Raw genomic sequence first — 17,425 nt, forward strand, 5'->3', positions numbered from 1 at the left:
GAAAGGTCGTGGCTTAAGTTTGTGTTCATTTTGGGGTTGTTTGAGAGAGAGAGAGCCGTCCCTACTCCCACCACATGACCTGCTTTTAATTTTTTCTGGTGTTTTCTTTCCCCACGTACCTGAAGAGAACTGTGGCTACAACCCACGTAAAACTTGTATCTCAGGACTTCCCTAACCCCATGGTAGCTAAATGCAAAAAGCGGTGTCAAAGCAACTTGAAAGCTGTTGGGTAACATATTAGAATACTTAAGACGTTCAAAGGATTAAGAGTTGTTCACCCAGTGCTAACTCTGCTACAGGTCATCAGGCACAAGTTAGTGTTGCCAACACAGTTTTACCTCATGGAATTTTGACTTTTGTATCTTGAACACTAGATTTTTGCATTTAAAGGTATATATTTAATTGCATATTTAAATGTAAAAGCTGTAATTCAAACATATGCTTTATATATTTAACTATATTTTAATAAATAACACCCTTATTTCTGAGTGTTTAGCACTTGGCAGTTAATCTTTGTTTTCTTGTGCATGTTAGAACCCTTTGCTGCACCATTAACAGTGACACAGAAGAGAGTTTGCAGGATTTCGGTCAGCAAGCGTACCAGCTGATGTCTGCAGTGAGGGCCTTAGACGAGAAGTTTGGAACTGGAGTTCCGGTTTTGTTTCTCCGAGGATCTGTAAGTTTGGTTAAAATTCGTTGTGTATTTTTGGTGTGGAGGGATAACGTTCCTGTGATAGCCCCCTCCCCCCTTCCTGCTCCCAAAAACAATACACACATTTCACTTTATAGTACCTCTCTCCCCAGCCCCCGCAAAGGCCACTCTTAATGCACCTTCCTCTAGAGAAAGGCTGAACAGACTAATTCAGTAGCACTGGTGTGTTAGCCCTGGAGCTGCTCTTTATTATTATAATGGATTGTTTGTATTGCAGTAGTGCCTATAAACCATGGCCCTTACTGTGTACAATGAATAAGCTGATGGTCTCTGCCCCCAAAGAGTTCACACTTTTAGGCTCCTTTTTCTAAAGGTTAAACTTTCAACATTCCCAGCCCTTTCTGGCCTAAGAGTTTGGATCCAAACTAAGGTCCTGTACTTAGCCATGTATTGAGCTGCCTCTAAACCTCTTGACTGTCTTTTTCTGGGTTGTTTATAGTCAGCTTTTGAACAAGTGGAAGTAACCTCTAAAACTAGAGGGGTGATCAAAACTTTTCCACTACCTGTGAACATTTTACCTGCAATTTAATCACTTGTATTGTTTATAGCAACTGAAATACTTTTCTAATGGGAGGAGGTATTCTTCTCTCCATGCAGGTGTGTAACTTCCATTAACCCTAAAAGGGGCTGTTTGTTTACAGTGAAGGGAGAATACATCTTTTTGTTCTCTAAATTTCTAAGTAGCTAGCCTGTTGACTGGTGATTGAGTAGAGTAGAAGATTATGCTTGTGTTAATGAGCACTTTTGTCTTGCTGACTTAATATGGTGGGTAGGGTTGAAGCAAGGCACATTGAATGATTTATACAGATCTTTACATGTAAAGGCTTTTTAAACATCATGGGGAAAATAATCACTGAAGAATGAAATATGAAGACAGTCACAAAACAAACATTTTGAAAAAGAGTGTGTTTTTTAGCTTGGAAGAAAATTACTTGTTAATAGTAGGGAAATACATGATTAAATTTTTCCCTTTATTAGGAATAACTCATGTTAAAATCTTGGCATTGATATATTTAATAAAATATCTGGATCACAGTTTATATGCCTCTTTTTCTTTTTTTAAGTCAGAAGGCTTTGTAATGTGAAAGTTGCAGACTACCCCAAACAGCAATGCAAATGGTAATGAAAATTATCTCCAGCTGTAAACTTCAGCTTAACTGCTGTCTATAATGTTTCTACTTTTTTTGTAAAAGGTGTTCTTAAGACTTTGAAAGTTGTGTAATAGGACTAAATATCCTAGAAAATCCTAGGAAATAACCCATCCTTATCATCATAAGATATCTAAATACTTTAAAAGGTTTGTGTCAAGTTCATGAAGAATTGTGCTGTCTTGGATTTTATTTAACCTAGCAGTGTCTTTTCATAACAAATAGGTACAGGTGGGCTCCTAGACAGACTTCAGGTGGGTCACAAGAGAGATCAGATTTCACCTATTATTTGAAAACTGAGTCCGCGTACGGTACTGAACAAGTCCTCTGGGAGTCTTCAAATTAAGAAGTTGCCTTGACTGAAATTTTATACCACTGCTGCTAGAAAAATATGCAACTTTAGAACATGACCACATTAATAAACTGAAATAATGTGGGTACTGAAATAAAGTGAGATACTCTAGGCTCCAAAATCTTTGTGGGCACTCATGTGAATACCTTTTAGTCATAATTCTAATGTTTGATAATATCTAAGATCTTAGTCATTGTTTCAGCTAATTACAGTTGAAATACTGTAAGTCCTATTCATATGGCAGTATCTAGTAAAACTCTAGATGAAAAATTCATTGTATTACACATTTTTGTGTATTTTAAATGTAAGTATTGTTTTCAGTGAGCATTTCTTGAAAGTAAGTATTGCACATTACGTAGCCTTACAATATATATTTTAGAGAATAATTTATATGGTATAGTACCTGTAAGTAAAAGTCCATTCTTTTTAAACTTCAAAAATCCATAAATGAAAACGTTTAAATGAAGGCATTACAGAAACAAAATCAGGAACATAAATGTCCATGCTTCATTCCAATTTTGCAAACAAATTTTGAATCTGCAGATCAACAGCCAGATTTCCAGTATATTTTATACGTATGAATTGGGTTCACATCTTATCAAATATAAGAGATAAAGAACTACCAAGAATCAGCAAGAAAAAAGAATTGAATGAAGGTGTCTCAATGTGACAATATGAAAGACTGGCAAAAAGAAGTATAAAACACATGTTTCAGTGATCTCAGCAGTGTCACATAAATGTGGTGCTCTGTGCAGTTACCCAATTTGCAATTTATTAAGTGTCCCTTTTCACCAGAAATTGTTCAAGGTCCTTTTCAGTCCTAAGTTTCTCTAATTCTATGACTTCTGCTGTCTGGTGTTTGAGTTCCACTGGAACTCCACTCCTCAGTTGGTACACTTGCCTTTAAGCAAGGCCACTTTCATCTATTTAGTGGCTAATCTCAGATTAGGACAGGTTAGTTCTCAATTTTTGACAGATTGCTTAATGGAGCAAGATGCTCCTGGAGTACAATCTCTCTCCTGGGGACCAGATAGGGAAATCAGGAATGTGTCTCATGTTGTTTGATAGTCTTGTGACTTTATGTACGTACGCATTTACAGAATTTTTTTTGTTTGCTTGACTTTTATAAAAATGCTCCCAGTTTTCCTTCGGGGCACATATACAACCGTTTAGAAACTGAAACAACCAATAGACCAAAGGTCAACCCTCGGAAGAACTGCTCTGTCCCCAGAAGAACAGAAACTAAGCCAGTTCAGATGCCCTCCCTGAAGCAAAACCCTGTGTGAGTAGTACAAGGTTCAGCTATGTCTTGTAAATCAATCAAGTCAGGAAAACAGTTTCCACATCAAGTCCTCCACTGAGAATGTTCTGCTTCCAGTCTCTCAGCATTCAAATCTGGGGACAGCACAAATGTCTGAACTGTCTGAAGATGGTGCATTGGGAGAGAGAGTCTGTGAGGCATCTGAAACACATACCCTAGAGGGCTTTTGTAGATAAAAGTCAGCGCCTTGCATTGTACCCAGAAGCAAATAGGTAGGTGGACAGTACAGTTTGCAGAGCGCAGGTGTGATCTGCTGCATATGGCAGGGATCACTAACTAAATAGGTTTGTGCATGCAGTCTGCCATGGCTGAAGGTAGTCAAGATGCAAGTAGGCTCGTTGAAGTAGTTCAGTTTGGATATTGAAGGCATGAATGACCGTGGTGCAGACATATCACAGAGGAGGTGCCTTTCTCCTTTTCTGTCTCTAGTGCAGGAACTGGCACATGTCATCCACAGAGTCGTTAGTCTGTGATACTCTTTGTCAATTCTGTCCTCCACACAACTAGCCCTTGACTCAGTCCCCTGGAGAGTGGAATGACACTATTCCCTAGAGACCTCGTGCACCATGACCTTACCATCACAGACCACTAGGTCTGCTCTTAGCCTGCACTCATCCCAGATACAGATTATGGCAGGAAGGAATATGAGCTAACAAGAAGTAGGAGACCCTAGCCTGTACCAGGAAATGTCACCTCCTTTCTTGATCACTGTGAACAACACTAGCACCCGTAACCTGGGTGCCATCTTCAATTCAGACCACTCTGGATCTTCACATCTGGGGTATGCCTAAATCTTGCCTATTCTTTCTGCATAGCATATTTAAGATATGGACTTTCCTGACCATCCACACAGCTAAACTCTCAGCCAAGCTCCCATCATCTCACATCTTGATTACTGAAGCATCTTTCTCTCTGGCCTTGACAAATGAGAATGTTGCTGCATGGATCATTTTCCTAGCCCATCCCTTTGACCAAGTCACTTCTCTCTTTGAATTCCTCCATAGGTTCTCCCTTCTCTGTTGCATTGAACATAAGCTGTTTGTCTTCACTTTCACGGCCCTTCGCACCTTATTGTCCCAGACGTATTATCTCATATTCACTTTCGGGATGTTGACATCATCTTCCAGTTGGGACATGTCAGCTTCCATCGTCCTCTGGTTAAGTTTTCAAACAAGCGCCTTCATGCTTCCGCCCATGCTGCCCATCATGCTTGGGAAGAGCTACCTCATTATCCGCCTTCAAACCCTCCTTAAACCTCTCCTCTGCTGCGCTGCCTACAAACCCCGCCCCACCCCACCCTCAGTTTGTCTGCTGGCTTGTTGATGCCACAGCCAATGGTTCTAGTGCCCCCAGAGGGTACATGAAGCATCTCCCCTGCACAGTTCTGCGTCCAGAAGGGTTCTGGGAGAAGGGTGGCCCCTTCTGGACCTCATTTTACTCTGTCCTCCATAGTGCAGCAGTCCCTGTTTTGGCTGCTTTTTCCCCTACCAGCTGGAATCTCTAATTGGCTCTTGTCTGCAGTCCACCCAAGGGGAGGAGGGAAGAGGGATGCAACCTGGGTCCTTGTGCCTTCAGAACTGGGGTCTTCTCTGTACTGGGTTCAGGAGATGCTAGTGGGAGTGGTGGCCCTGGATCCTAGCAGACAAGTAAATTGTGGCCACAGTCCTTAGGCAGTCTTGGCAGAAGGCCCCAAAGTGGAATGAATAGGCACAGAGGAAAGTACCTTGTCACCACTCCAAGTGACAGCAGTGAGGTACATTGGCATGGCCCTTGCTCTAACAAGGGAAAAAGGGAAGGATTCAGATTCAACGGTTTCAAATTCAGCCATTTTTAGTGGGTATTAAATGACTTTGCCAAACATATTCTGATGTTTGGAGGGGTTCTCCCATATTTCTGGCATTTTCAGTCTTCTTCAACTTTCAGTTCCTCATTTTAGTAATGATGGCTTATATTCGTACTGGACTGCATGACTATTTCTGTGCTTCACCAGTTATGGTGGAGTAGTTTTTCTAGGAAATAAGGAGTCTGACCAAAATGTTTGAATGATTTCAGAATTCCCAGCGTCTCCCAGACAAGTACCGAACTCACGCTCTCTTTGGTAGTGGAAAGGACTGGCCAGAGAATTGGTGGAAGGCTTTGGGCCGACAGCTCATCACTGAAGGGTTCCTTAAAGAAGTTTGTGGTCGAAGCAAATTTGCAACTCTGTGTGAGCTTACTAAAAAGGTAATCTTGTTGTAAAACCTTCCTGTGAGAGGTTTCTTTTGGCAATGTAAAGTTGAGTGACTTGGTCTGTATCCCACAGGGTAGAGACTGGCTATGTAAAGCTAGGAGTGAGTTGTATCGGACTCTTCTGCTACAGCCCAGTGAAGAACTATATCTTAGGAAACCTCACACTCAAAGGTAACCACAGCCATATATGTTATGCATGTGTCACTTTTATGTTGCAGGAACAAATATGTGAATCCCGCTACTGAAGACTTTCTGTGCCAAGGAGGAGGTTTCTGCACTAAGGGGTTTTTGGTTTGTTTGTTTTTTTTGCGGGGGTGGGGGATATCTCTTGGGCACAGTCTTGCTTGCATAAGAGGGACTACGCTCCTCAGAATCAATGGTTCCCTCCTCCGTGGGGACCACCCCAGTTTCCATATTACGTCTCATGCTGGACTTACTGGGGCTATGGGGGATCCATATATATGACATCCCAAATCTCTGTGATCCCACTGGGAGTCTAGACAGCCCTCTCCATGCAGAGAATAGCCTGAATCTTCTCAAGAACTAATGGAGGAAGAGGAGGAACCGTATCATGTGGAACCACCAGCTCCAACAGAGTTGTCATCTTCATTGCCAGACAAGGAGTTTCGTTGGCTTCACCATCATCCCCTGATGGTTACAATCAATTTTAAAATCTTCTGAGGAGGGTCACGCACACGCTCCAGATCCTTCCAGAGGAAGTGCAGGACACCCCTCATAAACAATTGGACGTTCTCCAGAGAGCTAGTCCCCAGTAAGGTGGCACTTCCCATTAATGATGCCATCTAAGGGTTAGTTTACAGTAGAAGTGCTATAGTAGGGCTACACTGTTGTGGCGTGTCTGGTGAAGATGCTCTATGCTGATGGGGGAGAGCTGTCTCGTCGGCCTAATAAAACCACCTCCTTGAGAGGCGGTAGCTGTGTTGGAAGAAGCTCTCCCGCCAACCTAGCGCTGTCCAGGACTTAGGTTGGTGTGGCTTAGGTCAGGAGTGGCTTATTCACTCCCCTGAATGACGTAAATTATACTGTCATAACCTGTAGTGTAGACATGCCCTTACAACCAGCCAAGACAGTCTGGCCACTTGTGCTCCTACTCGAGAAACAACAGAAAAGTAGTACTCTGTGTCATCTAAGGAGGTGCCCTTAGCTTCATGTTTCTTAGTCCACCTATCAGTGAAGATTGCCTTTCTGGTTGCCATCACCTCAGCTAGAAGAGTAGGTGAAGTGGGGGCCCTTATAGCTGAGCCACCTCACACGATCTTCCATAGGTGTTTCCCTGAGATTACACCCAAAATTCACCCCCAGAGTAGTCTTGGAATTCCATCTAAATCAGACCATTCTCTTACCGGTCTTCTTCCCAAAGCTGCATGCCACCAGTGAGGATAGGAAACTTCACTGTGTGGACACTCGTTGAGCCTTGGCATTCTACCTGCAAAGGACTAAATCCTTTAGACTTTCCCAAGACTGTATCCTTCAGAGCAAGTGAGGGTGAAACAATCTCTTCTCAGATACTTTTGGGCTGCATCTTGCTGTGTTATGAGTTAATGGCTACCTCTACCCTGCAAGGTGTGAGGGCCCACTCAACCAGAACCCAAGCTGCATCAGTAGCTTCAGTTAAAGATGTTCCTCTCCTGGAAATCTGTAAAGCTGGAAGTTGGGGTTCTGCTCATTACCCGCTGGTGCAGGCTTCTACAGCTGATGCCTCCTTTGTCAGAGTAGTCCTCCAGTCGATGATACAGCAGGGTTCCTTGCACTCTTCTCAGTGACTACTGCTTGTGAGTCACCCAGAGTGGAACACTCATAGGGACCATCACTTGACAAAAGAGAAGTAACTTACCTCATATAGTAACTGGGGTTCTTTAAGATGTGTGGTCCCTATCTGTTCCACTACCCACCCTCCTTCCCCTTCGCTGCGGAGCCTTCTGCTAGGGCTATTTGCGGTAGAAAGGTAACTGGAGAGGTGTTCAGCCCATGCCACCACCTGTGCCCTCAGTTTGGAGCACGAGGAGGAGAAGGGAGCAGGTGCAGACCAATGGATGCAGCTAGCAAAAAATCTTTGGTGGGCCACAGATTGCAAAGAACTCCAGTAACCTTTCTTTGCTCTCTGTATTCTGAAACCATCCTCTCCCAAGGTGTATTTTGAAATGTCAGCCTTCTTGTAAGAGTGATTATTTTTCTATATGTTTTGAATACAATTGAATTCATTTTCTTACAGCAATAGACAGATAACTTTGGTTGCAGGACCACATTCACCAGATATGAGGTCAATAAAGCTGACACCAGAGAAACAGGTCTGTATTTCAGAAAAATATTACTTATCAGACACTTCATTATACTCTTTAGTGATGTGCAAGTGAGCTTACAGATCAGTATATTTAGCTATAAAGTCTTCTCCACATATTTGAAAGCTTAAGATGCACAGTAAAGCAGCACACAATATAGGATTTACAGATCATTTGTACGATAGTTGAGAGTTGTGTGGTGAACAAAATAATTGGTACACTGAAATATACTGAACACATTAATGTGTGAAAGTGAAGTGTAGTATTAACACCCAAATATGCACTACCTGCTTCACAAAATACATAGAATCATAGAATATCAGAGTTGGATGGGACCTCAGGAGGTCATCTAGTCCAACCCCCTGCTCAAAGCAGGACCAATCCCCAATTTTTGCCCCAGATCCCAAATGGCCCCCTCAAGGGTTGAACTCACAACCCTGGGTTTAGCAGGCCAATGCTCAAACCACTGAGCTATCCCTCCCCACATGGAAAATCACAATCCCTTCCTTGGGATTTTGTAATCTAAATGTTTACAGATGACATGGAATGAGGGAGTGAGAAACAGCAGTAACACTCTGCATAGTGCAATCTCAGCCATAACTCTGGATTAAGTTATTTATCTGGGATTAAATTAAATGTAAACTAAATGTAAAGACCGCCACTACAGTTTCTAAAGGGTTTCAGAAAATGGGGTGAAACTCCAATGCCTACATTAGTGCAAGGGGCTGAGAGGGAACCCTAATTCTACATTTCTTAGAATTTTCTCAGTTTTTCTCAACATGAACATATTTTACCATAGTGGCTTTTTTATGTGAAGTGTTTATTCATTCATTCTGTAAATTGTTGTTTTATAACAATTTCCTCTTGTACTGTGACTAAGGTTAGAAACTTTAAATCTGTTTTCTAATGAGAATCAATATACTGTAACACACATCTGCTTTTTACTCATGTATGGTGTATATTTGTAATAATGTACTAGAGGGACACCAGGTACAAAAAGGAAATAATTCTTCCGTTATGCAACAGACTGTAGTGTGTTTTGAAAAAAATCGATCCCTTTCTTTACTGACTATCTTTGAAACAAATTGGTATAAAAATGTAAATGAGTATTTTACTGTTAATATTTGTATTGGGAAAAATGTGGATGATATCTTTGATTTTCTGACTTGGTTTTTTTTATTTTTAAAACAGACATATTTGCAGGAAATGTTTTCTTATCAAGGAGCAAGTAAAATTTCTACAAGGGGCAAAGTCTCAAATGAAAGGTATAATGGACTAAATTATTTCTGCTCATCTCTCTTTCTCTACTTATTCGTTCTTTCCTGTGTTGTGGAGGTGGTATCTGTAGAGCAACTGTCAGAGAAGAAAGTAAGTCTGTTTGTGGTGTAAACTGAACTTTTCTTTTTAATGTCTCAAATCATTAGTGTGAAAATAAGTGCTGTACAGGTGTCAGACTTCATATAACCTTTAAGAAACAAGGTATAATCTGTCCATCTGAAAGACTTCAAAAACAGTATTAAGAGAGCAAATAATTTTGATAGGAAAATTAGGTAAACACTTTTAATTTTGCCTCACATGACATGCTACAATGTCACAAAATGTAAGTTAGGTCATGCTCTGAAGTAGGTAGGGTTGCAGTGTGTTAAATGGCTCTTTAAAACATCCCACATTATTTTAAAAAAGTGACTATAAAATACTTCTATTGCCGATTACCTGAACTGAACCAATAACTGAACATTTATATCATACAATTAAGTAGACCATAACTGTTTAAAAATTTTAACAGGCCTTGTTTTCTGCACAGTACAAATCCATGAGCCTTTTTAAATGCAGCTAATTCAGTCTGTTTTGGGTTTGATTTTAGGGGTGTGTTTAAACTCTAAAATTAAGACACATTTTCATTTGTTGACCTTTTAAATTCAGATGCAAGGGAAATAAACATAACAAACATTAATTAAAAACCAAGCTATAAAATAGCTTTTATTTATTCCAGGTTGCTTTGCTGGTCACTTGGTTTTGGCTTAGTTGCTATTTTTTGATAACTTGATACCTTTTTTGGATGGGTCCGGATATGTGATACAGTGTTTGGATGGGTCCAGATAATATAAAACGTAAGAATCGTTGGTTTCTGTGCACCTTACAACGCTGTGTCTGTAGTGACACAGCCAGGCTGTTGTAAAGTGCGCAGTGTAGACATAGCCTAAATGGAGAAATTCAGCAGCATAGTTATACTGGTATAATTGTATTGCTGTAGTTATACCAGGATAACTCCTAGTGTGGACTCTGGTGTGTCTATGCAGATGTGTTTTAATGCAAATGGCAACTAGATTGGCTGAGACCACCTGTCTGGCTGGCTCATATACACTAGGACTCCCAAACCTACTAATCTCAGCAGAGCAGAGCCGGTGCAAAGTGAATTGATAAATTGATCTAATAGGAATATGAATGTCACATTTTATTTTTTTTTTTAAATTTAATAGTGACCTGGTGCAGTCACCAATCAAACTGAAATCTCCAGAACCTGCTGTTTCATCCAGAGAGAGGGAACTGCACGTAAGTCTATTAAACAGAAAGGGCATCTGCTTGTGTAAGAAATGCATTAAAATTGTGCTTGTGTACATCTAACGCAGTCCTAGAGACCATCCTTGTCCCTCCAAAGAGTCAACCAGAGAAACTGCTGTTAAACTGGATTTTTCAGCTTTTACCCTAAATTTTAGGAAGGTGCCTTGAACTGGAGTCCTTGATGAGAATTTAAAAATGTTGAGATTATGGTATGGATGTGGTTTAGATTCTGACTGCTCATCTGTTTTATTTTTGGGTGGTAGTTTGCTTTCTCATGTAGAAGTTTTCTTCCCATACTTTAATCACTTCTAAGTCCTTGACTTAAAGTGTTCTTTAAAGCAAAGTCTTACATGTATTCATACTTTGGCTTTGTTCTTTACAGACTGTTCTATACAGTAAGCTGCTGGCAGCCAGACAGAAGCTAGCCAGTGAGAAGGATATTCCTCCGGCTGTGTTGGCAACAAATAAAATATTGGTGGACATGGCCAAAATAAGGTAAAGTCTTCAGTTTGAAAACCACACAAGTCCAAAGGTGCTCTGGAGTCTTACTCTCACTCCTGCAAGCCAAGTTAGTAACAGAATTATGTTGATGCATTACTTCCCATGTGCCATAGATTTTAGGTGTTGTACATAAACATATTGAGGAATTCTGTTTTTCCACATGCTTCCAGTTCAGTAACTTTCTGCATCAGCAGAATTATTAATCTGACCAAATTTTAAAGAAAAACTTCTCATTTTGGTACACTGTTACTATCAAGAGGTGCAGGAAGAACTCCTCAAACTGAGCGCTTCTGCTGTGTGTGTGTCTGAATTTTGTGATCACATAAATTCTGAAAATGTATGTGTAAAGTTTATTAACATTTTTAGTAGCCCCAAGGATATTGTAGCTACCTCCATTCCACATGTCTAGGGAGCTATGTGAACTCAGATGGCATGCAGCGAGAGCAACATTGCAGTTATTGCTTATGTTGGTTTAGCTCTACAGGTGAAATTTGACTGCATGTATCAATTACTCTGTTTCTGAAAGTACCTTGTCAAGTCAACCTTCACCACTGCCAGTGATGTCTGCCTTCATGGTCCATTTATCAGCCTCTCCCACGAGCAAATTCTCAGGGTCGAGATCCATGTTGATGGCTCCAGCTGCTGGGAGCATGCAGACACAAAATGGCTCAGCTGGATATGTTCGCAGGCAAAAACTGTCAAAACACTTCTGCTCAATTCCTGTGGGATAGGCAGACAAGTTCTCCCACAAGGCACTATGATCCAAGCCATAGAGTGGCCACAGCTGGTGAGGGCACGAGGAACCCAGGATATGATGGTATTCACCTACAGAAGCTGAAGTTGTGACTGGGTCTGCGTAGTCCAGTATGGATGTGCCAGCACAGGTGTGAGGCTTGGGTTTCCTGTGCAGTATGGACACTCAAGTGCAGGCTTGGAAACAGAGTCTGCAGGTACAGGTCTCGCAGACAGGTTTATTATGCTGTGTAAACAAACCCATAGAGTTTAAAGCCAGAAGGGACTTCCAGATCGTCTAGTCAGATCTCCTGTATATCATAAGCCACCAGTTCCACCTAGCACCCTCATGCCAAACCCAACAATCAAAATTACACTAAAGATTTACAGTCGATAGGAGACGAGACTGTACTCTGTCACCGGGAAAGAACAGGAGGGACCGAGGTGCACGAGTGCCTGAGGTCCCTGCAGTGGCAGGGAAAGGATAGATGAGATTTACCCAGATAATCCGGGCAAGTCACCCCCATACCCACACGCTGAAGAGGAAGGTGAAAACTCCCCAAGGTCCCTGCCAGTCTGACCTGGGGAAAAGTCTTCCCTGACCCCACACATGGCATTCAGTTGGACCCTGAGTATGTGAGCAAGAACCAGCCAGCCAAGCCCGTGAGAGACTGAATGCTCTGTGCCACTTCAGAGCCCTGGTCCTCCCTGTCCAGTGTCCTGTCTCCAGCCGTGGCCATCTCTGATGCTTCAGAGGAAGCAGATAAAAACAAAAAACCCAGAATAGATTGTAGAGGGAATCCCTTTTTGACCCCTGCAAGTGGTTGAAGCCCAGTTTATAGCCAGTTTGCCATGACAGAACATAAAAAAAAAAATACATTAGTTATTAGTTGCAAAATAATGTATGTGCCAGAAAATATTAAGGACTAGCAAAAAGCCACACACTTCCTCCACAGACCTTTTTATAAGAACTTTGAAAAATAACATGACTAAAACGCAGCCAGTGCTGTGATGGCAGAGTAATCACCTGTCAGTGTAATCTGTGGTTAAAGCGGGGATTGTCATTCCTGTTCTGTTCTATACTTCACGTTCCAAAACATAAACCAGCAAAGCCCGGTAACTCTCCAGCATGTTCTTGTTCTACCCGAAATAGGCCTACGACTGTTGAAAATGTGAAGAGAATTGATGGCGTATCTGAAGCAAAATCTGCCATGTTGGTTCCTCTCCTGGATGATATCAAGGAGTTTTGCCATGCAAATAACCTGGAGGTAAGATTTTTTCCTTCAGCAGGGCCTTCTGCTTCCTTGGTGGAGCCCTCGAGATCTGCCTCAGCTTGTGATTTACAAGTTGCATTTTTCAGGCTTTCTGGCATGGGTCCCTGTCCTTCCTCCAATTACAGGACAGGACTCGTGTTGTAGCCTGTGAACAATCCTCCTGAATCACCTCAAGTTGCTGATACTGAGCAAAGCCCTCCTCTCACTCCTCCGGGCTGATTCTGCTTCCTCTGCAGCAATGAACGGGTGGGCCTTGGGAGTGGCATCCAGCTTGTCTGGTTGGCCGTGTGGTGGATGACAAGTAGACCGGAGAAAGTGGGCTTCTAAATAGGTTTCTGAAGAAGTTTTCAAAATACAATATCAGCTCCTCTCCTTTCATTTCTTCTTGCCCTTGTTTTTCCCTTCATGTTCTCCAGTTTCCCATGTTCTTTCTCCCACCTCTTGTTAAGGATTCTTCCTTTCTTTTACCCAATCTGTCTGTGGCGAAGTAGATGCCCTCCTGAGGGTAGCTCCTGAGATATGACCGTCTCATGTACATCATAGCTAAGCATCCTGTAGGTTACTCAAGGGGCTATCTTCATCACTCCTTGAATAACTGACAAGGCTGGCTACTGGGTTGAGTGGGTAAGCTTGGTCTCCCATGCCCTGGACTTGGCATGTCATGATTACAAGCTTCTCTGTGGGCAAGGGTGCTGGAGCAATTTGTATAGTGGGGGTGCTGAGAGCCATTGAACCAAACTGCAAACCTTGTATATGACGGAAACCACTTCAAGCCGGGGAGTGCAGCAGCACCCTTTGTTCCAGCACCTATGCCTGTAGCTGTTCATTTCTTCACATATGCAATGGAAATCATTTTGATCCAGAAGTTCCAGGTTACACAGTGCGTAATGATACTGGATACGTTCTATGTAAATACCTGTGGAACAGATTAGCAGCCATGGCTCGCCTGGAGAACAAGCAAAACACAGGGGCGTTGAGAACCTCATTCCTAAGGTGGGGAGACTCTCATCTAAATCCCATGTAGGCCTCAGCAATTCAAGGCTTGGCTTGATCTCTCTATCTGGCAAAGGGACTAGAAAGTGAGGAAACACTTGGCCTAATCCCCCTCCTCCTGGCAGCTGTGGAGCAATAATACCTGCTGTGAGATGAGCCCTACAACAAGGTTTCTTTTCAATGGAACCTGTTAATGGCCACAATCAGAATGCCCATGTGGTGCTGGTAACAAAGAAAGGAACCTCACTGTTACTTCCCCAAGAAGGAAGGCTAGATGGCAGCAGTGGAGAGGTTAGAAATTAGTCTATGCTTGGGTACACCAGTGTTGTAGTTCCTAGATTTCTGGGAAGGAAATCTTCTGAGTATGGGGTCAATGCACACATCTTGTTACACTTAGAGGAGGGCTGATTATTCACCAGTTCCCCAAGCTTGCTTTCCGTTCTTTTAGAAATCATATATAAACTCCCTAAAATAGTGTGTGGCAAGCATCCAGTTTTTCTTAAAATAGCTAGTAACTATGCAGCCTGTTTTTAGGATTCATGGTAAATTGCAGACTGAGCTCTTTTATCATCAGTGCTCTTTTTCAAAGTGGCTCGGTTTATACAAAATCAGCATTCCAGCTCTTGACTTTCAGTGGCTCATATTTGAAAACAAGCAAAATGGGTTTTGTTAGCCATTGTTTTTTTTTTTTTTAAATTGTATTGATTTGCGGTGCTAAATGTGGACCAAAGCCTTCAGTTATTCACTCAGGCAAAATTTCCAGTAAAGGCAGACTGCAGGATGTGGCCCTAAACATAGTGGCTGGCAAATCTGTAGCGGAAAGAAATAGATATTTCTAATTATAATGAGGACTGCAGAAGTCCTGGGTCTGTGCTGTTCGCATCTGATCTTAAATGTAGGAGGTTCCTCTCAACTCCCCAACACCGACCCCATCACTGAACTCCTGTCAGTGTCCACCTTGAGTCCTAGGACCAGTCTCAAATGTAGCTTGTACTGGTGTACATGCCGTCTTTCTTCACTCAGGTTTCCTTGCTGAGCTGATTGAATTCCTGTCTGGTTTGGTGCTTCAGCCACTGAGGCGATTGTCCTCAGTATTTTGAATGTCCTTTCACAAAATAACTGGTCTGGATGGGTCCATTGTCTCGTTGCTGCCATGACAACCATGGAACTGTTTCAGATGTTTCTGGCTCAGCACACAAAGCTGGTTACACTCCAGATTTGATATTTGGGTTGGGGTTGGAGACTGAGACATATGGAATTCGCCTTTGTCAGGGTCAGACTATTGCCTGTCATGGTTTGAGGGCAGGACTCACCTTTGCTTCCCATTTTATTGGTCCATCCTGGGAGACTGGTGGACCTGACTGTTCTGAATGAAGGATGCTTTGCTCAGTGGACCCACTCTTCCAATATTCTCACTGAACGTTATGATTCCCTTCTTCTGGCCTAGTGGACAGAGCACTGGGCTTAGATTTGGGAGGTCAGAGGTCTGGTCCCAGCTCTGTTGCTGATCTGCTGTGGCTTTGGGCAAGTCATTTCACTGCTCCATGCCTCAGTTTTGTGAACTGTAAAATGGGGATAATGATACTGACATCCTTCGTGAAGTGCTTTGGGATCTACTGATGAAAAGCATTAGATATTATTCTGTCCATTACTATCCATAGGGTGGCACCCTGTCCCAGTGTGCTTTCTTTGCTGATCATTGTGGCGACAGACAAAGCACCAGGGGGATTCTGTGCTACCAGTAGTAGAAATCGTGTTCTGAGTTTTTGCACTCTTATGCTTACCCTAGATGTGAAAGGATTCTTATTCTCCACTCTAGCGCCTGCAGAGTCCCAACCAGCAGATACGTCCAGGCAGGAAGAGTGCCTGCCGAACTGTCTGTGCTTGGGTAGAGATGAGTGTTTCCCACTGTTGGGAGGAGTTTTCTCTCTGCTTCACAGATCAGGTCGCTGGGATGCAGGCTGTGTTGGCCTCTTCCGTGAAGGCAGAACCGTGTGTGTGTGGAGTGAGGTTGGGAGAAGGAGTCTTGTCAAGTTTTTAAAAACAAATTTGTAACTTAGAACACATAAAAATACATGTTTATTTAAAAATAAAAGATTACTCTACATTACTATATTACGGTACATATGAGTATCAAACTTTCTTAACAGTGCAGACTAATTCAGAAACTCACCAACCAGTCTGGTGTTTGTCAGTCCAGACACCAGTTATTTTGTGACCCCTCAGGTATGTTAAGCAGACTGTCCTATAGCTTGCTTCAGCACACATGTGTGTACGTGTGCATATGAATTATAAGCATCCATCTTGGGGTTGTTCTACTGTTTATGTGTTGAACAGTCTGACTGTACAGTCCAGTTTGCTCAAAGTCTAGCTCTTCCATTTCCAATTCCAGAGCAGATGACCAGACAGGATGATTTCTTGGGCAGCTGTTACTGGGCTTCATTCCTGCTTACTCTTGTTTGTCACCCTACAGACAGACACATTCCCTACTTGTGGATCTAGGGAACAGCAGCTAGCAGCCCTCCAGAAGAGAGGTGGGTGCAGCCCCCTTCCGCAGTCACAGCTCATAACATACATGCTGTTCCATGAGAAGAACCAGTCTTTGGTAAGTTAGTTCCCATTGGCGGGGATGTGGATATGCTGGTTGTCTAAAATAGATGGTGGAAATATTGTGTGTCTGGGGATTGCAAACTTGTTAAAACATGAGCCTTGAGGGCCAGACCGAGTTAGTTGCTGCTGTTCTCTTAAATCCTCCCTATGCTGCCAATGAGCCCCTTCTTTTGGAACACCAAATCCCTGCCATATCTGGAACAGAATGCCCCATCTGCACTGGCTGGCCAGGCAGCACTGGGAACTGTTTTTGCTATAACTGTGCCATTTCCACCTCCAACTGGACTTATCTCTTAACCCACAATAGTCAGATGGAAGCATCTTTCTGTACCATAGCACTATGGCATAGACACAGTACATAGGGCTGCATGTAGACATTTCTCCTGGGCTGGTGAGTACCGTGTCCCTGTTCTGGATATAAAAAAATCAAACCCTTTGCATTGTACCTCCATGTAAGTTTCGAATGGCCTGAAAAAAGCCCCACAGGAAAATTCAGTGTAAAATTGAAAGACTAAATATCAGTGCAACTTTCTGATTGAGACTTCCAAAGCTGTGATTCTTTCTGTACCCTGATCTCAGCCATGTTACTCAAATCTGCTAAGACAGGCACTTGGGAGTTGGTAGTGCACAAAATATTGCATATGCACAGTTCTGGGAACCGTGACTTGGAATCACCTTTTGTGCATTTAAG

The 17,425-nt window shown here is 42.5% G+C and overlaps 1 protein-coding gene across 6 annotated transcripts in view; it reads left to right on the top strand.

The window, feature by feature from the left end:
* WRN (WRN RecQ like helicase) overlaps positions 1–17,425 on the top strand; it is a 112,078-nt gene that overhangs the window by 75,813 nt on the left and 18,840 nt on the right. For all 6 annotated transcript variants that reach the window (XM_073340321.1, XM_073340320.1, XM_073340325.1 and 3 more), the window contains exons 23-31: positions 535–676; positions 5,586–5,756; positions 5,836–5,933; positions 7,996–8,071; positions 9,254–9,327; positions 10,543–10,615; positions 11,007–11,119; positions 13,011–13,125; positions 16,598–16,729. In XM_073340321.1, the coding sequence (XP_073196422.1) occupies positions 535–676; positions 5,586–5,756; positions 5,836–5,933; positions 7,996–8,071; positions 9,254–9,327; positions 10,543–10,615; positions 11,007–11,119; positions 13,011–13,125; positions 16,598–16,729 (994 nt within the window). The remainder of the gene's footprint in view (positions 1–534; positions 677–5,585; positions 5,757–5,835; positions 5,934–7,995; positions 8,072–9,253; positions 9,328–10,542; positions 10,616–11,006; positions 11,120–13,010; positions 13,126–16,597; positions 16,730–17,425) is intronic.

The sequence above is a fragment of the Lepidochelys kempii genome, chromosome 4 (genome assembly GCF_965140265.1).
Source record: "Lepidochelys kempii isolate rLepKem1 chromosome 4, rLepKem1.hap2, whole genome shotgun sequence".
NCBI classification, from domain to species: Eukaryota; Metazoa; Chordata; order Testudines; family Cheloniidae; genus Lepidochelys; species Lepidochelys kempii.